Below are 23261 nucleotides of genomic sequence, written 5' to 3'. Positions count from 1 at the left end.
GCTCACAGCCTCACACACGTTAACTTCCTTTTTAAATTTAAATTTCTTTTTGATAAGGACTTTAGGCCTGTACATTCATGGATAAGAATTCAAAATTTATTTTATAAGAACGTCCCTATTCATGGATGAACGTTAGGCCTCTTCTGGTTCTTAGAACGTTAGGCCTCACCTTCTTCAGTTCTTCTTATACATATTAACATATATATAAAACATGCTCGAGTCGGTTCGGTCTTTGTCGGTGTGCACATCTCGGCGCCGATGGCCACATCGGTTCGACGTCCGCACTGAAAATCTACCGCCGATCACCTTGCTGAAAACCTTTGGTGGAGCTCTGAGCCGGGCAGGACGATGTGGTCAGACCGGTTTTGTCAGTGCCGTTATATCCTTGAACAGGCCTAGCTACGCTGTGGGAAGTAACGTGCTTTAAAGCACTCATATGGCAAAGAGCCTTGGTCTTGGAGTTATCTCCAACCTTGTTTTGCTTGCATTGCAAGGTTGAAATTTCTCAGATCTCTGAATCCCATCCCACCTTCCTTTTTAGGTTTAGATAATGCACTCCAACTCTTCCAATGTATTTTCTTCTCATCTCCAATCTGACCCCACCAAAACCTAGCACACATTGCGTTAAGTTCATTGCAAAGCTTGACCGGTAAAAGGAATACTCCCATTGTATAAGTAGGGATTGATTGGGCAACCGCTTTAATCAATACTTCCTTACCAACTCTAGAGAGTAATTTACCCTTCCAACCTTGAATCTTCTTCCAAACTCTATCCTTCAAGAAAGAAAAAGTTTGATATTTTGCCCTTCCAACCAAAGTAGGAAATCCCAAATAAGACTCAAAAAAGAGAATGAGAGCAAAAAGTCTTAAAGAATGAGAGCAAAAAGTCTAAAAAAGAGAGAGAGACAAGTTAGAGTGTTAGACAACCGGGAACGGTGTGTGGCTGAGAGAAAACAAGAAAAATAAAATCTGATACAATGACTTAAAAGTGCAGAAGTCTAAAGAGTGAAAAGGAGAAATGACTGATGAGAGTAGCTGAGTAGGAAATAACTCAACAAAAAAGACTTGTACGGTTGAGATCAAAAGAGAAAGAAAAAAAATTTGTACAGTGACTGACTCAAATAGCGACAGGCATCATTTTTTATCTTTTATTTTTTTCAAAAAACGCAAGTGCAAGAGAATGATTAACCCATGCGGCATTTTTTATTTTTTTTTTCAAAAAACTCAAGTGGCATGACTGTAACCACTAACCCATACGGCCATACAACATTTTTTATATTTTTTTAATTTTTATTTTCAAAAAATGTATCTGAGGGACACAGACTTATAGACTAGACCACTCAAATATTTCCTCTGACACACGTTTTGAACTGAGAAAAGTAGCTCACAGCCTCACACATGTTAACTTCCTTTTTAAATTAAAATTTCTTTTTGATAAGGACTTTAGGCCTGTAAATTCATGGATAAGAATTCAAAATTTATTTTATAAGAACGTCCCTATTCATGGATGAACGTTAGGCCTCTTCTGGTTCTTAGAACGTTAGGCCTCTCCTTCTTCAGTTCTTCTTATTCATATTAACATATATATTAAACATGCTCGAGTCGGTTCAGTCTTTGTCGGTGTGCACATCTCGGCGCCGATGGCCACACCGGTTCGATGTCGGCACTGAAAATCTACCGCCGAGCAGGGCGGTGCGGTCAGACCGGTTTTCTCAGTGCCGGTATATCCTTGAACGGGCCTAGCTACGCCGTTGGAAGTAACGTGCTTTAAAGCACTCATATAGCAAAGAGCCTTGGCCTTGGAGTAATCTCCAACCTTGTTTTGCTAGCATTGCAGGGTTGAAATTTCTCAGATCTCTGAATCCCATCCCACCTTCTTTTTTAGGTTTAGATAATGCACTCCAACTCTTCCAATGAATTTTCTTCTCATCTCCAATCTAACTCCACCAAAACCTAGCACACATTGCGTTAAGTTCATTGCAAAGCTTGACCGGTAAAAGGAATACTCTCATTGTATAAGTAGGGATTGATTGGGCAACCGCTTTAATCAATACTTCCTTACCAACTCTAGAGAGTAATTTACCCTTCCAACCTTGAATCTTCTTCCAAACTCTATCCTTCAAGAAAGAAAAAGTTTGATATTTTGCCCTTCCAACCAAAGTAGGAAATCCCAAATAAGGCTCAAACCACTCAACCTCCCTTACCCTCAACTCCCTCTTTATTTGTTCTCTTACCTCCTCCTTTGTGTTATTGATAAAGAAAATTGAGGATTTCTCAAAATTGATACATTTCCCAGAGGCGGCTGCATATAACTGAAGAGTTTCTGAAATACACCTCACATCATCCTAGTTGGCCTGACAAAATAGTAAGAAATCATCAGCAAATAAAAGGTGGGATATGGTTGGAGTTCTCCCGACAAATAGAAACCCCATGAAGCCGTCCCTCTTCTTCTACTCTATCCAGTAGTGCTGTAAACCCCTCAGCACATAAACGGAAAAAGTAGGGTGAGAGGGGATCTCCTTGTCGCAAACCCTTTGTTGGGATAATATGTCCATAAGCTTTGCCATTGATGAGAACTGAGAAGCATGATGAAGATACACAACACATTACCCTATCAATCCTCACCTTCGGAAAGCCTAACTTGAGCTTAATGTTCCTAAAAAAATCCCACTCAACCCGGTCATAAGCTTTGCTAATATCTAGCTTCAGTGCTAGGGATCCTTTCTTTCCTAATTTCCTACAGTGCATAGAATGGAGTGTCTCATATGCAACAAGTACATTATCTGTAATAAGGTGACCTGGGACAATGGCACTCCGTGAAGGAGAAATCAACTGGGGAAGTATCTGTTTAAGCCTATTAGCCATCACTTTGGAAATAATCTTATAAATAAAATTACATAGGCTAATGGGTCTATAATCCGACATTTTTTCAAGAGACTTAACTTTTGGAATGAGGACAATATGGGTGTAATTTATATCAAGATTCATGTTACCAGAATTTAAAAAGTCTAATATAGCAGCAATCATATCATCACCAACCACATGCCAAAATTTATGATAAAAGAGAGCATTCATACCATTGGATCCTGGTGCTTTTGTAGGCCCCATTTGGAACAATAACACTTTGACTTCTTCAACACTATACTCCCTAGACAGTACTTCCTGCATTTTTGAGGTCATCTTGTGTTGCACTGCACTGAGGCATTCTTCCATCCTGTCACATGAACCTGATTCAAAAATATATATTGTTTTTAAGAGAGATAGATAGATAGATAGATAGATAGATAGATATTATTCTATTAGAGGGAGATTAATCATTATTGATGATCTAACACATTTGCAACATTTAAAAAAAAAAAAAAACATTTTAGAGTTCCAATTAAGTTCAATTTTCTATTGGTTTCCTATTTTGGAAGCCTTCTTAGGAAAAAAAAAACACTAAAAGTATTACAAAATGTTCACAATATGTTGTGATAATGACTTTGATTGTTGAACTTCAACAACCTAATTAATGAGGGTATGAATATATATATATATATATATATATATATATATATATTATAATTGCTAACATGTCATATTGTAATTCTAGCAAAATTTTGATAAAATTTTGGGCTGATAAGAATGGGACCTTTTCTTTTTCTTTTTCTTTTTCCTAGGGAAATTTGTTTTTGTGATGAGGCCTTGGGCCGGCCTTGGAGAAGAATTAAGCCTTCTTTGAAGAGCAAATTCCGAACCCAAAAGGGGAAGTTGGATTAGGGTTGGGCTCAACAGGTACTCTAATTTGGGCCTAAAAAGTAATATGACGAGCAGCAGAAGCCCATTGTTTTAAAGCCCTGCTAAAAAAACCTACCCACATTTATTCCCTCTTCATCGTCATCGTCTCCATCTTCGTATTCTTACTCTTACAGAGAGAGATATGCTGGGTTCAACAGTCCGTACAGTACGAAGGGTCTCCTCCTCTTCCAACAATAACGTGTTGCTGAAAGATTCAATTTTGAAGCGCTTCAATAACACTAGCACTGATAGTATTTTCATTAGCAAAACTAATAATTTTTTTTCTTCATCAACAACACAAATCAACAAAAACAATGAGACCCATTTGCGGAATGGCGAGTGTTGTACTACTACATTGGCGGCTCACGTGCTCAGAAACAGCAAGAATAATAGACAAAGACAACGCGGCGGCGGCGTTGTTGTGAGGCATCAACAGCAGCAAAAGAAAACGACGACGACGGATAGGGAGGATAAAGATAGAGATGCAATAGAGTTGGCATTGGATTCGGTGGTGAAGATATTCACAGTGAGTAGCAGCCCCAATTATATCCTCCCTTGGCAAAACAAGTCCCAGCGTGAATCCATGGGTTCTGGTATTTTTCCCCTTTTTTTTTTCCATATACTCACTCTTTTTTCTAAGGGCAAATTACAACTTTACAGTTTTGGCCAAAATTTAAGTTGATAGTTTGAAATTTTACACTTAAGCAGCTCAGTTAGATTTTTGTATGACAGGTTAAATATAAAATTTTGCTTCACTTTCTATGTCTCTTTCTTTCAAAAACATAAAAATACGAGATAAAAAAATACTTGCATCATGAGATTTCAACTCATAGCTAACCCATAGTTAAAAGCAACTTAAATTTCGGTTAAACTGTAGGTTGGTAAAGTGTCAAATTTTAAATCACGGAGAGTTAACTTAAATTTAAATTTCAGCCAAACCACACGTAAGTTATGATTTGCCTTTTTTTTAATCAATTTTGAGAGAGTTTTTGTGCAGTGCAATGAGAGTATATATTGTGTGTGGGTGATGTGAATGCAGGGTTTGTAATCCCTGGAAGAAAGATAATTACAAATGCTCATGTAGTGGCTGATTATACGTTTGTACTTGTGAGGAAGCATGGTTCTCCTACCAAGTATAGAGCAGAGGTTCAAGCTGTTGGTCATGAATGTGATTTGGCTCTTCTCCTTGTTGAAAGCCAGGATTTTTGGGAGGGAATGAACTTCTTGGAGCTTGGAGACATCCCTTTTCTACAACAAGCTGTTGCTGTTGTTGGATATCCACAAGGTTTTACTTTTTTTCTTTTTGTTTATATATTTGTTGCATCTATCTATCTGTATGTCAATATGACTAATCAACAACATTAACAACATAGTGTAAATTAATTGCAGGTGGGGACAACATTTCTGTTACTAAAGGTGTTGTTTCCAGAGTTGAACCCACACAATATGTACATGGTGCAACCCAACTTATGGCAATTCAGATTGATGCAGCCATCAATCCGGGGAATAGTGGTGGCCCAGCAATCATGGCCAATAAAGTCGCTGGCGTAGCTTTTCAAAACCTTTCAGGTGCTGAGAATATTGGGTGAGTTGATTTTAACTTTGGTTGATGATAACTCATCTTCGGGTCTGTTTGGATACCACTTATTTTGCTGAAACTGAAAACTTATTGCTGAAAGCGTAGATAAAAGTAAAAATTAGTTGAAATAGTATAGTGTGAAGTGCAGTACCGTGAGTTGATGATAACTCATCTTCGGGTCTGTTTAATAACTTATTTTGCTGAAACTGAAAACTTATTTGAAAGTAAGATAAAAGTAAAAATTAGTTGAAATAGTATAGTGTGACCCATAAATAGTACTAAAAAGTGCAGTGGAACCAATAAATAGTAGCAAAAATAAGCTGAATAATAAAATAATTTATAATTTTCATCCAAATCCAATTGCACACTTCATTTATCACTTCCACTTCTATACTATGGCTGCCTCATTAACTCTTCTCTTTCTACTATTTGGATCTTATGTTCTTAAAAATCTGCTACTTATTTCCTGATATCATTTACTTCCACTAACTCATAGAAGATTTCATTCTTAAGATGTGTCTCCATTCATCTTCTTATGCCATGTGGTATCAAATTAAATTCAGTCTGTTTAAGGACATAGCAAATCTAGGTTCAATGCATCCCCATGATGTATCAACTTTGTATATTTGAAATAGAGATTATAAAAAAAGAGTCTCGCGTATTATTTTGTGTGGTCTTGCATGAATATTCTCCAAATCAAGCACAAGGCTTCCACTGGTCAGTTGTTCTACATTTAGAGTTGTTAATTCTTCATCATTTGTGTGATTCCTAGGCTTTTTTCATCTTCCTAGATGAAAGCCACAGAGCTTGGCTGTTCCTTGCAGGCTGTCCTGCATCTGAAGAGTTTGGAAGGATCATGGTCCTCCAACATTTGGCAATTAGTTGACAATATCAGTGACTATTGGTTTCAATAATGGATACATGATATACATGAGATTGCATTATCCTAGGGAAACATATTTGTTATTTGGCATTTGATTTTATATCAACTTAAATGAGATCGAATCCACAGGAAAACAGAATATAGACTATAAATTATCAAGCTTAATATCTTCAAACATTTTACTTATAAGTAATAATAACAAATTATCTAGCATAATTCATTTCATTATAAAGTTAAAGTAATTTTTTCCAAATCTCCAACTGTGTAAGACAAATTATTAATGAAAATGTTTTCCTTCATGTTGGATTGTGCAGTTATATTATTCCTGTTCCAGTAATAAAACATTTTCTTGATGGTGTTGAAGAAAGCGGAAAATATGTTGGGTTCTGCTCTCTGGGTTTAGTATGCCAGCCTACTGAAAATGTCCAACTTCGAAACCACTTCAAAATGCTCCCTGAAATGACTGGGGTACTTGTGAGCAAAATTAATCCTCTTTCAGATGCATACAAAATCTTGAAGAAGGATGATATTATCCTCGCGTTTGATGGTGTGCCTATAGCAAATGATGGAACTGGTACTCACTTTCTATTCTTTATTTATGATAATCCAATGTAAAATTTTTGTGGCATGCTGGTTTGCATTGCATGCTACTACATTAGCAAGTATGGTTATTTTGATTTAACGTAGACTTTGTCTCTACTCTTACAAAAGCTACAAAATTTTAATTCAGTTCTGAGTTAAATAAATTGAGAGCAACCCTTAAAATGTAAAACTAAGATATTATTTCCCCCTACTGGTATTCTTTGCGCAAGAAACTGCATATACATTGGTTTATTGGTATGCCTGCTCTGAACCAAATGATGAGAAGAAGATTGATGTTCATTCCTGCTAGAAAATATGTTTGTATAAACTATTTTTTTCTCTTTTTCCCTTCTCCTTTTCTCTCTTTTTTTCTTTTTGATTTATCTTCATATTTCAAGGTGCATTTTTGGACATATGTTGTTCTCCCCTTACATTCATAATTTGTATTGTGATTTACACACCACACAGTTCCTTTCCGAAACAGAGAGCGGATAACATTTGATTATCTAGTGTCAATGAAGAAACCCAATGAAACAGCAGTAGTTAAAGTTCTGAGGGATGGCAAAGAGTGTGAATTTAGTATCACCCTTCGACCTGTAAGTCATTCTGCTTCATTTTTAAGATCAATAATTTCGTCCTAGACTCAATAAAATATCCAAAGTTGCTTGAACTGATATAAATTAGATGAAAAATGGAATTTTTGTTTTCTTAAAAAAAAATAAAAATAAAAATACTACCCAAAGAAAAAAAAAAAAAGAGAGAGAAGAGAAAAGGCAAGAGTTTTGGTTGAGAGCAAAACAGTCATGAACTGTAATTTCTGCAAAGTATGATTTATGTTGCCAACCCCCTATTGTTAGAATAACACTACACTAGCTTTGGTAGCCAAAGGGGGAGGGGAAGCAAAATGAAAAAGGGTAAAGGAAGGGGAAGAGAAGGGAACGGAATGGGTAAGGAAAGTATGTCTTATTTGTAATTTTGGGTATACAGAAGAAAGTAGAAGTCCAGAAGAAAAGAGTATGTGTTTCTTTTGTTTGGTTCCTAGAGAGAAAGGAAGGGTTTGTGTTATATTAATTGACCTTTATGTCCATATATGACAAAAGTAGTATGCAGTGATAAAAAGGAAACAATGCAGGTATTGGTGATAGCAAAAGTATGTCCCTTTCCTGTTTTTTTTTTTTTTGCCCAATTTGGGAGGTAACAATTTTGTAGGCCCAGGTGGAAGGTTTATTTCTCCCTTCCTAATTTGGTTGCTAATTAGTTTGAGAAACTTTTATTAGGCTTTTAGGGTGGGTATGGCATATAAATTTTCATGTGACCTAGATTACTTGGAGGACGTGTGCTATCTGGTTCAGGAGGATAGTTTTAGAATTCTTATCTTTGATTGTATATGTTTGTGCCCTCAATGAATACTTCAACATTTCATCTGGATTAATTCAATGGTCTGTCAATTAACTGAAATTTAATTGTTGGATTTTGCAGCTGCAGCCATTAGTACCAGTTCATCAATTTGATATACTCCCAAGTTATTATATATTTGCTGGACTGGTCTTTGTTCCTCTCACTCAGCCATACCTTCATGAATATGGTGAAGACTGGTATAATACTTCACCACGTCGATTATGTGAACGTGCACTTAGGGAATTGCCTAAGAAGGCTGGTGAACAACTTGTTGTCCTTTCTCAGGTCTGTAGGCTTCTTCAGTTCTTTGTTGGGATTAACCAGGCTACATGTATTTTGGTTTGTTGATTGAATAAGCTGGTATTTGACTCTTTTTTGGGGAGGGGGGGAAGGGGGGTTTACAGGGTTATTGGGACAGTTCATGAGCTTTGCTCTTGTTTGGATATCCTGTGCACTAGGACTGCACCCCCTTATGTTGCCATATGAAAATTTTCTACTGAACAGAAAATTGTCTCATTTATGTTAAAAGGCTTCTAAAGCTGGACCTCCATCGCATCATTAAATTCATTCTTTGATTGGACACTACATTTTTGTTATATTGATTATGTATGGGAAAATACTTCATATTTGGTGACATATGCTTCTATTGTTCAGGTGCTGATGGATGATATCAATGCGGGTTACGAACGTCTTGCAGAGTTACAGGTGCTTATATTTATCTTGTTTGTTTCTCATAACTTTAATGGGTCTCTTTTAACTAGCTGTAAATAGGCACGGACAATCAGAATAGGAAAAAGGAAGCGTCAGCCAGGCACTTGATATGTCTGTAAATTTTCTATGTCCAAATTCCTAAGTCTACACTGAAATAATCATACCATGGGTACTGATTTCTTGTAAATCTCCTTGGTCCAAACTCCAAAATCAGCCTACTAAGATTTTTATACCATGAGTGTTTTTATCTGTAAAAGAACTTTTGTTGGTAGATGCAAATATTAGGCAGAGTGGACTTTTGGAGTGGGAGATTTAGTGATGCCTTTTGGGGTGGTCATGTCCTATGTGTACTCCCACTCCCTGGTTACATAAAAACCTGGAAAATGCAAACTACCCCCTTGTGGTCTGTCCATAATTTGTGAAACAACCTTAAAGTTTGAAGCATAGCACATAACCCCCTTGTGGTGCAGATTAATACGCAAATGTTATATATTCTTTCAACAGTAATGGAAAAATTCATGTAGGGTTGCGACTCGCGTGTGCCTATCTAAACTCCCTGAATGCAAGGATGGGATAATTTTCCACCTCTTTCTCACAGATTTAAGGCCATCTTTTGGCCATTCTCTTGCATTTCTCAAGATTACAACTAGTTCCTTCCATGATGACTTATGAAATTAGTTGAAAAATGATTTGCCACCTCAAGAGTTATCATGTATTGAGAAATATAAGATAATGAAAAGAATTATCCTTAAATCTCTTGGAAAGAGGCCAGGTGATTTCACACTCAAATCTACTCCTGCATTCAGGGCTTTTAAATGCACTTTTCTATCACTATTGACGATAAACATTACATTTGCCCTTTGATCTATCCGCAATTCAGAGGCTTTATGTGTCCCACTTCAAATTTCAAGGAGTTTCCTTGATAACGGAGGCTTTTTGTAATTCCTTAGATATTTAGTCAACTTGGAAGTTTTGCCAAGTACATAGCCAAGTTGTTGCTGAAAATTTTTAATTGTATCATGCGCAGGTCAAGAAAGTTAATGGTGTAGAAATTGAAAATCTGAAGCATTTATGCCAGATTGTGGAGACCTGTAGTAATGAGAGCGTGAGGTTTGATTTGGATGATGAAAGGGTCATTGTACTGAACTATCATTTGGCGAAGATTGCCTCCTCTAAAATTTTGAAGCGCCACAGAATACCTTCTGCCAAGTCCGATGATCTTATTGATGAACAGAACAGTCTGGAAGTTGGGTTGGCCTGCTAAAACCTAATTGAAATATGTTGTGCCATTGTGGCCAAGGATTTGAGCTGAATTTTCTTCAGATACCTTCTTCCCAAATAGTGGCTAGTTTAGTTAATTAGTGGCTAGTTTATTTAGTTAGCCGCCTTCTACTTCTTCCTGCATAATTATTAGTGGCTAGTTTATTTAGTAAGAAAGGTTGAAGATTCAAATTCATAAAAAGTGAGTGTCCCTACGTATCTATGATAATATATTGATAACAATTTCAATTACAAACTATTTATTTGTTATTCCAAAAGTTAGGCTGTTTATTGATACAAACCTTACCTAATGTAGGTCAACAACTTTTTTTGATCAACAATTGATATCAACCTAAGTTATATTATTATTAAAAAGTTATGACATGCTCAAAATCGCATATGGAAATTTATTTTACATTTTTAAAATTTTACCAATAAATAAATAAATGGATCCAGGATTTGATCTGTTCAATGAGATAAGGATATATTAATTAAAAAGAATATAGAATTAAATTATTTTTAGCACTTAAACCTGTTTACATATTCAATTGTTCAAAATACACTATTGGTGTTTATTTACGAAGTTGTGCACCGTGGTGTTTGGTTTGTTTGGAGTTCATCGGGTTTGCTAAAGCCTAAAGAGTTATGGGTTTGCGAGTTTCTTGACAAGATCAGTTTCGGTCTGACATCAGAATATAATTATTTGGAAAGCTATACCCCATTGTGGCTGAAAAGAAATGGACTGTCTAAATGGATCTTAAAATTGTTATTCTTCAAATCTTATAATTATTTGTGATTCCTCTCGCTGGATAGATAGCACCTGACTTGTGTTCAAGAGTTGGGTCAAATCCTTCTTTAAAGAACTTGGATTGGAAAATCGTTGGAATTGGTCAACTATGGAAGCTGATTTTTGTTGTGTAAGTTGGACTAGCTATCAGCATCACCCATACGAAGCTTTGTTAATTTCTTGACTTTTTGTTTTGTTTTCTTTTCTCCACTTGAATCCTCCTCCGCCCTCCAACTCAAACGAGATCCCCCCCCACATCAGACCCACTACATCTTCCAATTCTCCACAAAAAATAAAAAATAAAACACAAACACACACACACACACACACACACACACACACCTGTATTTCCATCTGTCATTACCTGTATTTCGATCTGTCAATATTTGGTTTACCATTCCACAAATCAACTTATACTCGACTAGGCACGAGCACACATGCACTCGACACTCGCACAACCCAAAATAACAAAGTCATTGAAAACATAGAAAACAACCTTACCAAACGAGAATGACCTGACATATATAACATAGAAAACAACCTTACCAAACGAGAATGACCTGACATATATAACATAGAAAACAACCTTACCAAACGAGAATAACCTGACATATATAACAAGATATTACTCTTGGGGTGGTAATCAATGCAAGAGCAATTATACATAAAGGTGATAGTCAATTACAAGTGTGCATGAAATGAATCACAGTTTTTGCTTTTGTGGAATATTCAATGCTATATAATGACAAGTTAAGCAGAAGGCTTAACTGTCAATTTCAATGGCATTCCCCTAGCAATGATTTTGCCTCCAAAACAGATGCCCGAACCTTTTGCAGCTCTTCGTTCATCTTCTCTGACAAGAAGCATGAATGACAACTTGTTGTACACTCCAATAATCCAGTTATCTCCTCCATGGCTGTAGACCTTGCATTTTGTAATTCTTCCACTCTCCTCGTCTCCATCTGCAATTCTTCCTCCACAATTTTCAACTCTGACTCCTTCAAATCTGCATCATACACATGCTGCTGGTATTCGACAATCATATTTTCAATTTCAGTCTTTCCATTCTCTCTCATCTCCAACAACGTCTCCTTCTCTTGGAGTACACCTTGTAGTGCCAGCTCCATCTCTTCCACAGACCTCAAACCTTTCTGTACCTCTGCTTGAACTGCTTGCATCTCTGTGTCTGCCTGTCCATACTTCCTGCTCAAATCTTCAGATTCCTTTCTTATGGCCCCAAGTTTTTCCCGAGACAGCTTCATCTCAGTTTGCAATTTGGTTTTCTCTTCCTCGGACTTGAGTAATTCAGTGGCTTTACCACCCAAATGTAATATTTTTGGTGAGGGGTCTATTCTCTCAACATTATCTATAGCAAAGAGAACTTTTTCGTTTTCTTGTTTCCTGTTTTCTTCCTCCAGTTTTGATTTCAAGGATGCAAGGTTGTTCCTCAATTCCACTTCAGATTGCTGAAGCTTCCTCCTTGCAGTCTCAATTTCATCCTTCTGGGTTTGAAGACGAGCCAATTCATCTTTCTTCCGGTCCAGATAAGAAGTTGAAGCAATTACCCTTGTTCTGGCCCGAGCTTCTCGTTGTTCAAAATAAACCATAGATGAAAAGAAGTCAGACAGAGTGTATTTGAGAGCTGAAAACTTATTGTCAATAAGAGATCTTCTTTCTTTCATTTCTATAGTAGAGACTTTAAGTGATTCAAAGTGTTGCATCTTGTCCTTAATTCCATCTTCCATTTCTTCTATATTTCTTGAGAGCTTATTAACCTCAATAATTGCTTTCTCAAGTGAACCAAAACTAGTAATACTTTTAGCAGAATCTAGAAGTTGTTCATCTGCCCTTGCCAGCTTCATTCTGATTAAATTCAGATCTTCTGACAGCTTTACAGCATTGAGATTGGATGGGTCTGTTTCCATGTCAGAAAGATTCCCAGCATCAGTCTGAGTTGCAGAATCTGCTTGACAATCCAAAGGATGTAAGCCAGAGGTGCCAGTTTCTTCATCAGATATTTTCACTTCATAGGACGCAACAGGTTCAACTAAATCTGTGCTTTCCTCCACTGACATTTTTGTTCCAACAAAGCAAGGAGGTCTATCTGACTCAAAATATGCATCTCCTTGAGGATCAGTTTGATTTTCTTTCATTACTTGAGAATCCCTAAGACCTAGGCCGGAATCAACTTCCACATTTAATCCAGAAATATTGTTTTCCACCGTGGGAATTTCCACTCCAGATTTGGCAGGTTTCGCAAATTCATGACTTCTATCCTGCAGGTTTAAGCCCGTGAGACCTGTCTCCCCAATCAAATCTCTAACCTCCACAGACATAGGAAGTTCACCTGACTCAATATGATCCATGCCATCGACTTCAACAAGCTTTTCTGGGCAATCAAATTCTAATTTGGATTCACCTCTTCTCTGTCCAGAAGAAGAAAGCATCCTCTTTAGCTCATCCCTCTCCTGCATGGCTCTTTCATATAGACCCAATAATTTTTCGTTCTCTTCATTAATATCCAAAAGCTGATGCTCTAAGTTTTCAATCACATTTTTCATCTCAAACTCTTTTTCTCTGGCAAGTTCAGTGAAACCATCAGTATTCTGAGCTTCAGTGCCACCTTCTTCAGCCCTGTCAATTTTATTTGTAGTTTTGTAACAGTTACCTTCTGCAGCAGCCCTTTCATACAATTCAATGAGTTTATTGTTATCCTCAATCAAGACCTTAAGCTTCATCCGCAGTTCATCATTCTCTTTGGATAACATAATTGCTGTCTCGTGAGCCTTTGCTTCTCTTTGACTAGCAGCAGCAATGGCATCAACCATTGTTTTCAGCTCCATTTGGTCATTCAAATTGATAATGGGAACGTCAGTTGGCAAAGAAGGAAGCTCAACTTGCTGCATTCCTTCTTTTGTGGTTCTATAGGTTCTCTCTTCATCAAGTTTTGTTACCAAGTCATTGACATTTCTGCATGATTTTATAATTAATAATGTTAATGGTTGAAATGACAAGGAGTGAAGAAAAGTTAAAAATATTTTTAAAAAGAGAAAGAAAGAAACAAGATTCTACAAGTCACCATTGGCTATAGAATAGAGTAGGTCAAAGTGTAATATACCTAATTGGTTTATTACGCATTGGAGACAAGATTTCAACATTAAAACTGGTATATGCAAGTCACACAATTACCTTTCAAATTTTTCTTTCTCTTCCATGCAAAGTTCTAGTTTCTTGTGGAGTGTGTCCATTTCTAGTTGGTTTTGTATAGCCTGTGATAAACAGAATTTGATGTACTAAATGAGAAAGAAACCAAATTCTATCATATAAAATAAATTTGAAATTGAAAGAAAGAAACTTTGTATAAAAGAAAGCAAATAGAATACCTGCATGCGGAGGAATTCATTCTCCTCACTCACTGAAGACCTCCAAGGCGATCCAGGCTCCTACATTGAAAAATGTAAAAACATTAAATGAATTTTTGCATCTACGAATCTGATGCAAAAAGATGAGTATAAACATACTGAAAATAAGTTGAAATTCAGTCCCAAAACTCAAAAAAAAAAAAAAAAACTTCTAATAGTTTAACTACAAGGAACGTAGATATTTTTTAACCTTGAAATTTCACAAAGGGCATGGTCCTTGTTGTTGTTGTTGATGGTCCACTTTTACATATGGTACTAATGATTTGCAAATATGCAGTTGATTGCAGGCTGGCAAGGATATGGAGTTTTTCCCTTTGATATTATCTTTAACTTTTGATAATTTGTGAACATATATAAGGACAAACTACGCATAAATAACTACTTAGGTGTAAAGTTCTAATGTTCAGGCAGCCCAAAGACTCTCAACATGCAAACTTACGAATAACACTATCATGATACTACACAAAATAAAATAAAATAAAATAATATTTCAGCCAACAACCATACTGGACAGTGGCTACTACTGTTGAAGAGTTGATCCTGAATAATTCCCAAAATCAAGAATAAGAGTGACAAAGAGCAAACTGTTTCTTATTTAGTTCTTTATGCAGACATCCTTTTGCAAGGTTTATGTTATTTCATCTTTCCAAACTAAACTCTCTACTTTTCTTTTCTTTTTTTATAAATAAGTTTTGGCCTTATGGGCAAGAGACCGGGTAGATTCAAACTAGCAACCTCTACTTCATTAGACATGGTTCTCAGCCGATTGTCCTTAAGAGGTGTGACCCCAGGAGTTAAATATCTACTTCTTAGTTTGCAGAGGTCTTAAAACAATGACTATTATTAGATACATGCATGTCATCAAATCATTCAAATGAGGATACACATGAACAGATTATCACTTTTCAACTTTCAGTTTCTAGAACATGACCAAATTACATGCTGAAACAGCTTACATAAATCACCTGACAACTATTGATCAGTATTTCAAATGTATAGCCAGGAAAATTAGCTACTGAACATGATGAACCTGGATCTCACCTGATTGGAAATCTGTAGATTACCATCATCCTGAACTTCTTCCATCACCACATCTGAATTTGCTTTCTACAATATAAAAAGTTTCAACATTTTAGGTTAACAAGAAAACTTTACACAATAAAATTACCTTAAGATTTCATAACGAAGCTTGGAAATAACCTGAACCATTGAGGGATCTGATTCATGCATAAGTTTCCAATCGAGTGCTTCTAGCAACTGCATAATTACTCACAAGACATGCATTTAATTTCGGAAAGTAAGTTGGCCATAGACACTGAAATAAAAACATGGGAAATTTAAGCAACTGTTTTACCTTGTTTTGTAACACCCCAATCTGTTCTTTCATCATCTCCCTTTCTCCTTCCTCATAGAATGACTTTAATCTGTAGGTTAAAGGATGAATAAGTAACAGAAGTACAAAGTCTTAAAATTTTAAATTACTTTTGGATAAAAAGATGTGGGTAAAAATTTATTTTTTTCCAGGAACAAAAAAATCAAATGTATTTATAATTAGAAAATGCAAACAAATCATTGAAGTCAACAAGACAAACACTTAATTCCTGATCCTGGGACCTGTTAGGTTTCTCCCACTAGAACTAAGAGGCATACCTCATATATGTTCTACTTTTGCATTACGCAAAACTTTTATATGATAGCAATATATGCTTTAACACATTTTTAAGTGTTAAATTTGAAGAACTTTTATGAGATTGATTATGGAGATTTGCTTCCAATTTCAACTTCCTTTAATATAATTAACAATAACAGTTAAGCGTTCTTCAATTTTTACATTTTTATCAACGTGTTAAAATAAATTTCTGCTGAACTCATAGACAGAGAAAAGGTAAAGAAAAAAAAATAACATGTTGAATGGAACAAAAAGATTCAAGCTGCATAAAAATAACAACAAACCTTCTAATTTCTTCCTTTAGCTGTAGATTTTCCATAGCAAATCTTGTCACTTCTTGGTTCCGAGCAACCTGACCTCGAAGGACCTCAATTTCCTTCCAATGTTCCTCCTTTTCTTTCAGTAAATGTGTCTCAGCTAAAATCTTTCCAGAGGCGACTGCTTCTAGCCTCTTTATTGCAGCTTCTCGAAAACGTAGCCCCATTTTTAAAACTTTTATCTCATTTTCTCTTTGTTTGACCTAATTCACCCCAAAACATGAAAACTAGTATTAAAAAAAACATTTTAAAATGATTTCAAAATCACTGAAAATCAAGTTATTATATAAAATAATAGTAAGAAAAGCAGCATTGTCAAGGGCAAGCCAAGGCACCTCTGAAGCCTTGAGGCAAGACATGCCTTTAGTGACACGCTCACCTTTTAGCACTTAGGCAAGCACCTTGCATAAATTTCCAGGCACTTAATCTGAGTGCCTTTCTAAAAGTTCCTTTATTTTAAAGATAGACCAAATAATTCCTAGTGAAAGGGCTTCTTATAACCTTCAGTAAAAGGATGAGTTTTTCATTAGCAAAGGTCGGTGTAACTAAAATCAATATACTTGAGTTGTTTTGGTGGGTCCTAACAGATCGGAAAATGTCAAAAAGGGTAAAACCAATTGGGAAAAACAGTAGAGCACATGTTTGCAAAAAACAAATTTTCTATAATATTCCAGGGCATATAATTTGTGTTCATAATATGCATACTAACTATGTTCACTCAAACGAGTACCCCTTTTGGCACTTCATGCCTCGGGCTTAAAAGGATTTCGAAAACATACAGAAGTAACACAATTTATGAAGGAATTCAATGGCCATTATATCAAATATAAGGTTGTGACATCTTTTATGAATGCAGAAGCTGTTTCTCGCATACTTAACCATACACAACCTAATCAACCTACAACATTGTGGAAATATTTCTAGTAATGACTAATGAGCAGCTATAAATCCATTATTGTGTCAAATATTTCTAGTAATGAGCAGCAATAAATCCATTAAAAAGTCAAGAATAAGACAGTTTTTCAGACATACTAACTGCACAGCTGCCTGATTTTCAGCGGTCAATGCCTGTAACGCAATGTCTTTATCCTTCTCCCTCCTGAAAGCCCCAACAAGGGCAACTTCATAATCTTTTTTCTGAGAACACAATGTAACACATTACTTATCAACAATTACAAGCCAAAATATTTCTTAACCTAAAGAAAGAATAGTTTATACCTGAGACATCCTTTTACCAGAGGCAAGTGGACTAAACGATCCATGTAATCCTTCCCATTTAAAGGATCCTGGAGAACCAGGAAAGCCTAATGTTGAAGTATCATTGTCCTGATTTTCACCCTCACTTGCTAACCCCCGTAGTCGAGATACTTCTCTCTAAAAATAATACAGATGATACACATAAGAATTATTACAAATCACCAGAAAAGCTATAAGATATACATCTAACTAGTCTTATGAATCACTGGTCTAGTAACACTGATAAAGAGAACATTATCCAATAGATGACTATCAATTAGTGGAGTGTGGGAGAGGAGTGAATTTTATTACTTGATCTAAATATACAAGTGATATTAATTTTATATATATAATGAAGGTTCTGTTAAGCCTACTAGTAAAGTCTCCATGGAGTTGTACTATGGAGTGATACCGTCATCCGAAGAGAAAGGTACAAATTTATACATACTGAGAGAGCTAACCCGATTATTTTTTATTGATAAACTACAGAGTACAGACACACAAGGGATACCCTAATATACGGCTGATTGCTGCTTTCAAAATAACCCAGGAAAAAAATGATTCCATAAAGGTATCACTTTAAAGTACTCTCTAGGTTTAAACTTTAAACCTAGAGTGAATAAACAGAGTAGCAAGGCTAAGGTGTTTAACATCAGCACTTTATAAATACAAAAATAAAAAAAGAGAGAGGTGAAAAATGAACATCCCCTCCCCCCCCCCCCAACACAAACACACACCAAAAAAAAAAAAAAAAATTACCTCTATAGACAAATTACCAAACACTAATTGCAATCATTAAAGGTCTGTTTGGTACACATGTTCAAACACATGTTTTCAGTTTTTAAACAATTACACGTATTTCTACACACTTTTTCACCCACACGTATTTCCAAAAAAAAACTGAAAATTGTTGTTTAAACACACATACCAAACGGGCTCTAAGTTTCTAGAAGATTTATAGTTGTACATGGTGTCCAATAAATATTTATTTTCCATACAAGGCATTAATAACTGGCTTAATTCATAAACCACCAAGGACAGATTTTAGAGAGAAAAGGTCAGCACTAATGATGTATGTGACAGAAAGTACTAGCAGATTAACACCTCAAAATAAAGGGGGAAAACTCAGTAATTAAGAATGGTACCTTGAGTTGTTGAATTTGTATCCTCATGGCAATGACATCTCCAGATGCATCCTCATTGACAATTGCCTGAAGAAATGTAACAAATGCTTTCAATAAGCAAATAAATGGAGTGGCGTAAAACACATGCCTCAGCAAAATCAGATGAGCATCCACAACAAGAGTTCAAATATCAGAACTAGCAGTGTTGTTCACAACTAAGTTCAATAAATCCCATGATCTTATTAGACAAAAAGGATAGACAAATAAAAAAGAGATGAAGTCACATATCACATGAATTCTATCATCTGCTAGTACATCCAAAGTAGATGGAACATCCTTATCTGCTACTGGAATACCAGCAGCATACATACATATGTTGTGTGTACAATTAAAAAAGAAAACCTAGCAAGTAAAAATCACATACATTGTTCTTAATAAATTTAGCACGTTGTGCAAACTTCAATGTGCTTAGTGTCTCCAATGAACAGCTGCAAAAAACCACCAAAAATGTTACACATAAACAAAGATAACTAGATAATTCTAGCTTATTACTTTATGTAGAACAAAAAATTTACAAAATCAGAACTCTGGGTTCAGTTAAGAGTTAAGACAACACTCTTTCAAAAAAGTGGAATAGAAAATGAAGGAACAACGTTTATCTACAGGAAGTGAACTCTAAAATATGTGTGTTTTGTGTAGATATATACAAAGATAGATAGGAAAGCCCAAACATTAAAGCAATGAAGTTTTAAAAGAAAGAGATTCACTGACCAACTAGAAGGACTGATGTTTGCGATTATAGTTGTTTTCGAATTCCCTCCTAGAGAATCCTGTAAAGAATAAAACAAAAAATTTAACTAGAGTCATTAGACAATTTTAAATCATTATAGCAAGTTTTCAGATTGTACTAGAAATTCAGACTTAAGTTACCTTTTCTTCATATAAAGCATTACATTTAGCAATTGCTTCATCATAAACTCAAAATTACTGCCAAAATTTCCATCTATCTGAACAATAAGTACTTTTCATTCATGGCAATGTTTGCAAACTAACTGCAAGCTCCATCCACTAACTCTCTTGACAATACTAAGAAACTTCACCTTAAGAAGGGGAGGGAGAAGGAAAGGGAGTCCTTCCACATAAAAATAAGCCTACATTGCCCAAGTGCAAGAAATTTGTACGTACCGTTTCAGCTAGGTGCAATAGCTACTGCAGAAACTATATTTGTATCCCTAAAAATATATATTTAAAAGTTTAAGTTTTTGGCTCTGTGTTCCTTATGTTACAGACTAACAGCTCTAACAAACTCTCAACCTATTATTATCTCACATTCAAATACTGATCTGCTCCACGTTAAGAAATGTGATTACTATGTAGCAAGTTATAACCCATTAACAAAGTAACACAGTGCATCTCAGAATTATCTTCTAAAAGATATCACCACCTACCTGAAGCAAAAATGTTAGCTTAGAATCCCGGTAAGGAACATGGAGTGACTTCCCATTTGACATGTTCACTAGGTTCATGATCACAAGTCTGCATATATTAAAACCAACTGCATAAACAAATTGTAATATAAAGCCACTAGATTAAACATCAATAAGAAAAACAAAAACAAAAATGGCTGATATAATTTATTAACCAGTCATAATAATAGATGAAACACACCCCAATGTCGAAAGAGACTTGTTGATATTGGTAGCTTCCTTGAGACGTTCACCTTCAGCACCAGAACTCTTCTGCCTGTGATCAAAACATATAGACAGCAGCAGCAAGTTAAGTTGCAATTTATAAGTACAAGTTTTTAACTCCACTTGATGATATGAGACATTCTTCTTTGCATTGACTTACCTTTCGGATCCAGCTAAATCAACAAGATTAAGCCGAGCAAATCGATGGTGACTTACACCTTGGGAATCCCACTGATAATTAGAAAACAATTAGAATTATCAAAAAATATAAAATTTGGTAAATAGGATGAAGAACAATAGAAGGAAATGAGGGGAAAAATTTTACTCACCTTACTCTCAATGATGCAAGTAAATACACTGTGAGAACGACTGCTAGCACGATTCATATTAGTAGCAGCTACCTTTCTGTTTGATGCCCCCTGGAAACATAAAAAGGGAGGATTATAAAAATTATGTGTACTTAACCAATAAGAATAACATCCATTTCAAGTGGCTAACTTCTCTACAATCTTAGACTTAGACTGCATGTAGGACATATAAAAGTCTTTCTAGTACATAGTCCAAGTAAGAAGAAAAGGATTCTATATATGATTAATTTACTCAAACTATGTAACCTTTTAGATTCACCAAATATTTAAGAGTGCTATATTACTATGAATAATGAAGTAGCACAACTAAAAGAGCATAATCATAATGGTGTTATATACTTGAATAAGTTGTTGAATAACATCTCGAGCACTTGTAACTTCTATTTCCTTCAGGTTCTCTACATAAACGCCTTTCTTAATGTCTTCCCTTATCTGTAACATAGACACCAAAATAAGGAATTAAGTTTCCTGGCATACTAATCAAAACAAATGGAGCAGCTCAAAACTTCATTGTAGCCATCAATCCAACAAGATCATAAGAGAAATTGTTCTCTATTTTTTAATGACCTCATAAAGAAGAGAAATTTGCAGAAATATAAAACTCTTCCTGCACTAATAATGTGCATTTTTTTGTAGGCATAACTGGTTGGTCAGAACTTTCAGCAGAAAATTATCCATACCTGCAAGTTATTAGAGGATGGCTCTAAAAGATCAAGAATCTGTTCATTGTATATTTCCAAAAATGAGCATTTACAAGTAAATCTCAACTTTTCATCTCTACGAGCCTCTTTTTCCTGCATACCAAAACCAAGCCATTGACAAATGCATTGAATCTCTTGCAACAAATAAACAAAGGTAGCTTAAAGAGTAAATTTTATATCGATGGGACTAAAATTTGGAAGAAAGGAAGTAACAGACAAAATAAGACTACGATCAAAGGTTTAACCATATTTGCATGTCGAGAACACATACCTTTTGAATCCTTGTGAATAAATGTTCAAATACTCTAGGTGTCATCCCACAATTTACACTGTGTCTTCGAGTGCCTCCCTCAATGTCTCCAAGCATAGTGTGAGTCTTTCCGCTTCCAGTCTAGATACAAACAATTATATATAATATAAGCAATACTAGATCATAATAGAATGCAAGCTAAATTTAGAAAATACATTAAACTTTTCTGGCAGATCAAGTATAACATGCTGGACAGAACTGGCACAAAAGACATTTGAACTATCCAACATCATTGTTGGGGGAACTCACTTGGCCATACGCGAACATGCAACTGTTGTAGCCTCCCATGCAATTCTCTACCATCGGCAATCCAGCCACTTTAAATAGTTTCTCCTGTTGTTGCATCGCTTAAATGAGGTCCAACAATGCATTGGGAAAAAACACAACTAAACGCAACAGAACAGACGCAATAATCAATCTAACAAGAGTACCTGGCTGACATTCTCATCTGCAACAACATCAAAGGTGAAGCGTGACTCGGGATGCCCGGTCCAAGTAATAGTCTGACAACTCTCTTGCCTAACACATTTGGTGTAGCCTTGTAGTGATATTTCAGTACTACTAAGCGGACGGACTCTAATAATAACCTACACATTATAAGATCCGAAAAACAAAATAATTTGAGCCAAACAGTACTAAATCACAAAACAATAATATTTTTGGGGGAAAATATCATTCTAAATCTTATGCTTAAGGGGCGTAACAAATTAAACCCTGAGATTTTAAAACCCGACCACAATGAACACGTTTAATTTGTTACCTTTGAAACTGAAACACTAAAATTTTTAACAAAGGAAATTTATGAGTTCCGAATTCTGATCCCATGAACAAGTAAAATGCCTAAAATTTTCTGATTCTAACCAAATTCCCAAGCATCCAATAGAACTTTTGGTCTTAAACAAAGCATTAATTATTTAATTAGGGTTTTCCTTCTAATCAAGCATTCAATCACATAAAGTGACAAGAAATTCACATCAATTAGACCTAAGTAAGTTACAAAGCAATCAAAAAAAGCTCAAAACTCACTCTTATATACATATATTCACCAATTATAGTTACGCACCTGCACATTGTGATCTTTCCAGAAGGAAGGATCTTCGTCGAAGTCGAAGCTCTGCGTGGACGAAGATCCGGCGATGGAAACGGTGTCGTCTTCGTCCCAGTTAGAGATAGTACGAACCACCGAATTGGAGTGCGCGACGGCGGCATTGTTGTCTTTGGAGGTAGATTTGAGAAGATCGGGAGAAGAGCTCGTCGAAGAGCACTTGGAGGAGTGGTCATGGAACCCGAACCGGCTCTTGATTGCGCTCGCCGTCTCCGATATGAACGCCATTTTCATCAACGAAGTTTCTTTGTTGCAGTAGTCAATGTGTGTGTGTGAGGTGTGAGAGAGAGAGAGAGAGAGAAATTTTGGAGGGTGAGATTTGAAATTTGGGGAAATGAGGGA

The 23261-nt window shown here is 35.8% G+C and overlaps 2 protein-coding genes across 2 annotated transcripts; one reads left to right on the top strand and one right to left on the bottom strand.

Moving 5' to 3' along the window:
- Nucleotides 1–3873: 3873 nt before the first annotated feature.
- Nucleotides 3874–10506, top strand: LOC115982108 (protease Do-like 10, mitochondrial). The gene is made up of 8 exons (XM_031104628.1): nucleotides 3874–4369; nucleotides 4816–5061; nucleotides 5166–5361; nucleotides 6553–6812; nucleotides 7289–7416; nucleotides 8300–8503; nucleotides 8873–8923; nucleotides 9957–10506. The coding sequence occupies exons 1-8, from the start codon at nucleotides 3919–3921 to the stop codon at nucleotides 10191–10193; spliced, it is 1773 nt and encodes a 590-aa protein (XP_030960488.1). The 5' UTR covers nucleotides 3874–3918; the 3' UTR covers nucleotides 10194–10506.
- A 1018-nt stretch (nucleotides 10507–11524) lies between these two features.
- LOC115982097 (kinesin-like protein KIN-12E) lies at nucleotides 11525–23261 on the bottom strand. The gene is made up of 22 exons (XM_031104616.1): nucleotides 22878–23261; nucleotides 22246–22401; nucleotides 22064–22147; nucleotides 21776–21895; nucleotides 21484–21597; nucleotides 21143–21235; nucleotides 20765–20854; nucleotides 20596–20666; nucleotides 20413–20487; nucleotides 20193–20280; nucleotides 19516–19574; nucleotides 19169–19232; nucleotides 18766–18831; nucleotides 17603–17758; nucleotides 17417–17521; nucleotides 16352–16587; nucleotides 15753–15822; nucleotides 15599–15655; nucleotides 15440–15505; nucleotides 14360–14419; nucleotides 14166–14245; nucleotides 11525–13946 (listed from the first exon to the last, which is right to left on the bottom strand). Exons 1-22 carry the CDS (start codon nucleotides 23151–23153, stop codon nucleotides 11753–11755), a joined length of 4380 nt encoding a protein of 1459 aa, XP_030960476.1. The 5' UTR covers nucleotides 23154–23261; the 3' UTR covers nucleotides 11525–11752.

Source organism: Quercus lobata, chromosome 1 (assembly GCF_001633185.2).
Source record: "Quercus lobata isolate SW786 chromosome 1, ValleyOak3.0 Primary Assembly, whole genome shotgun sequence".
Taxonomy (NCBI): domain Eukaryota; kingdom Viridiplantae; phylum Streptophyta; class Magnoliopsida; order Fagales; family Fagaceae; genus Quercus; species Quercus lobata.
Note: the sequence above shows the minus strand (reverse complement) of the source record. Positions and strands in the feature narration are given on the sequence as shown.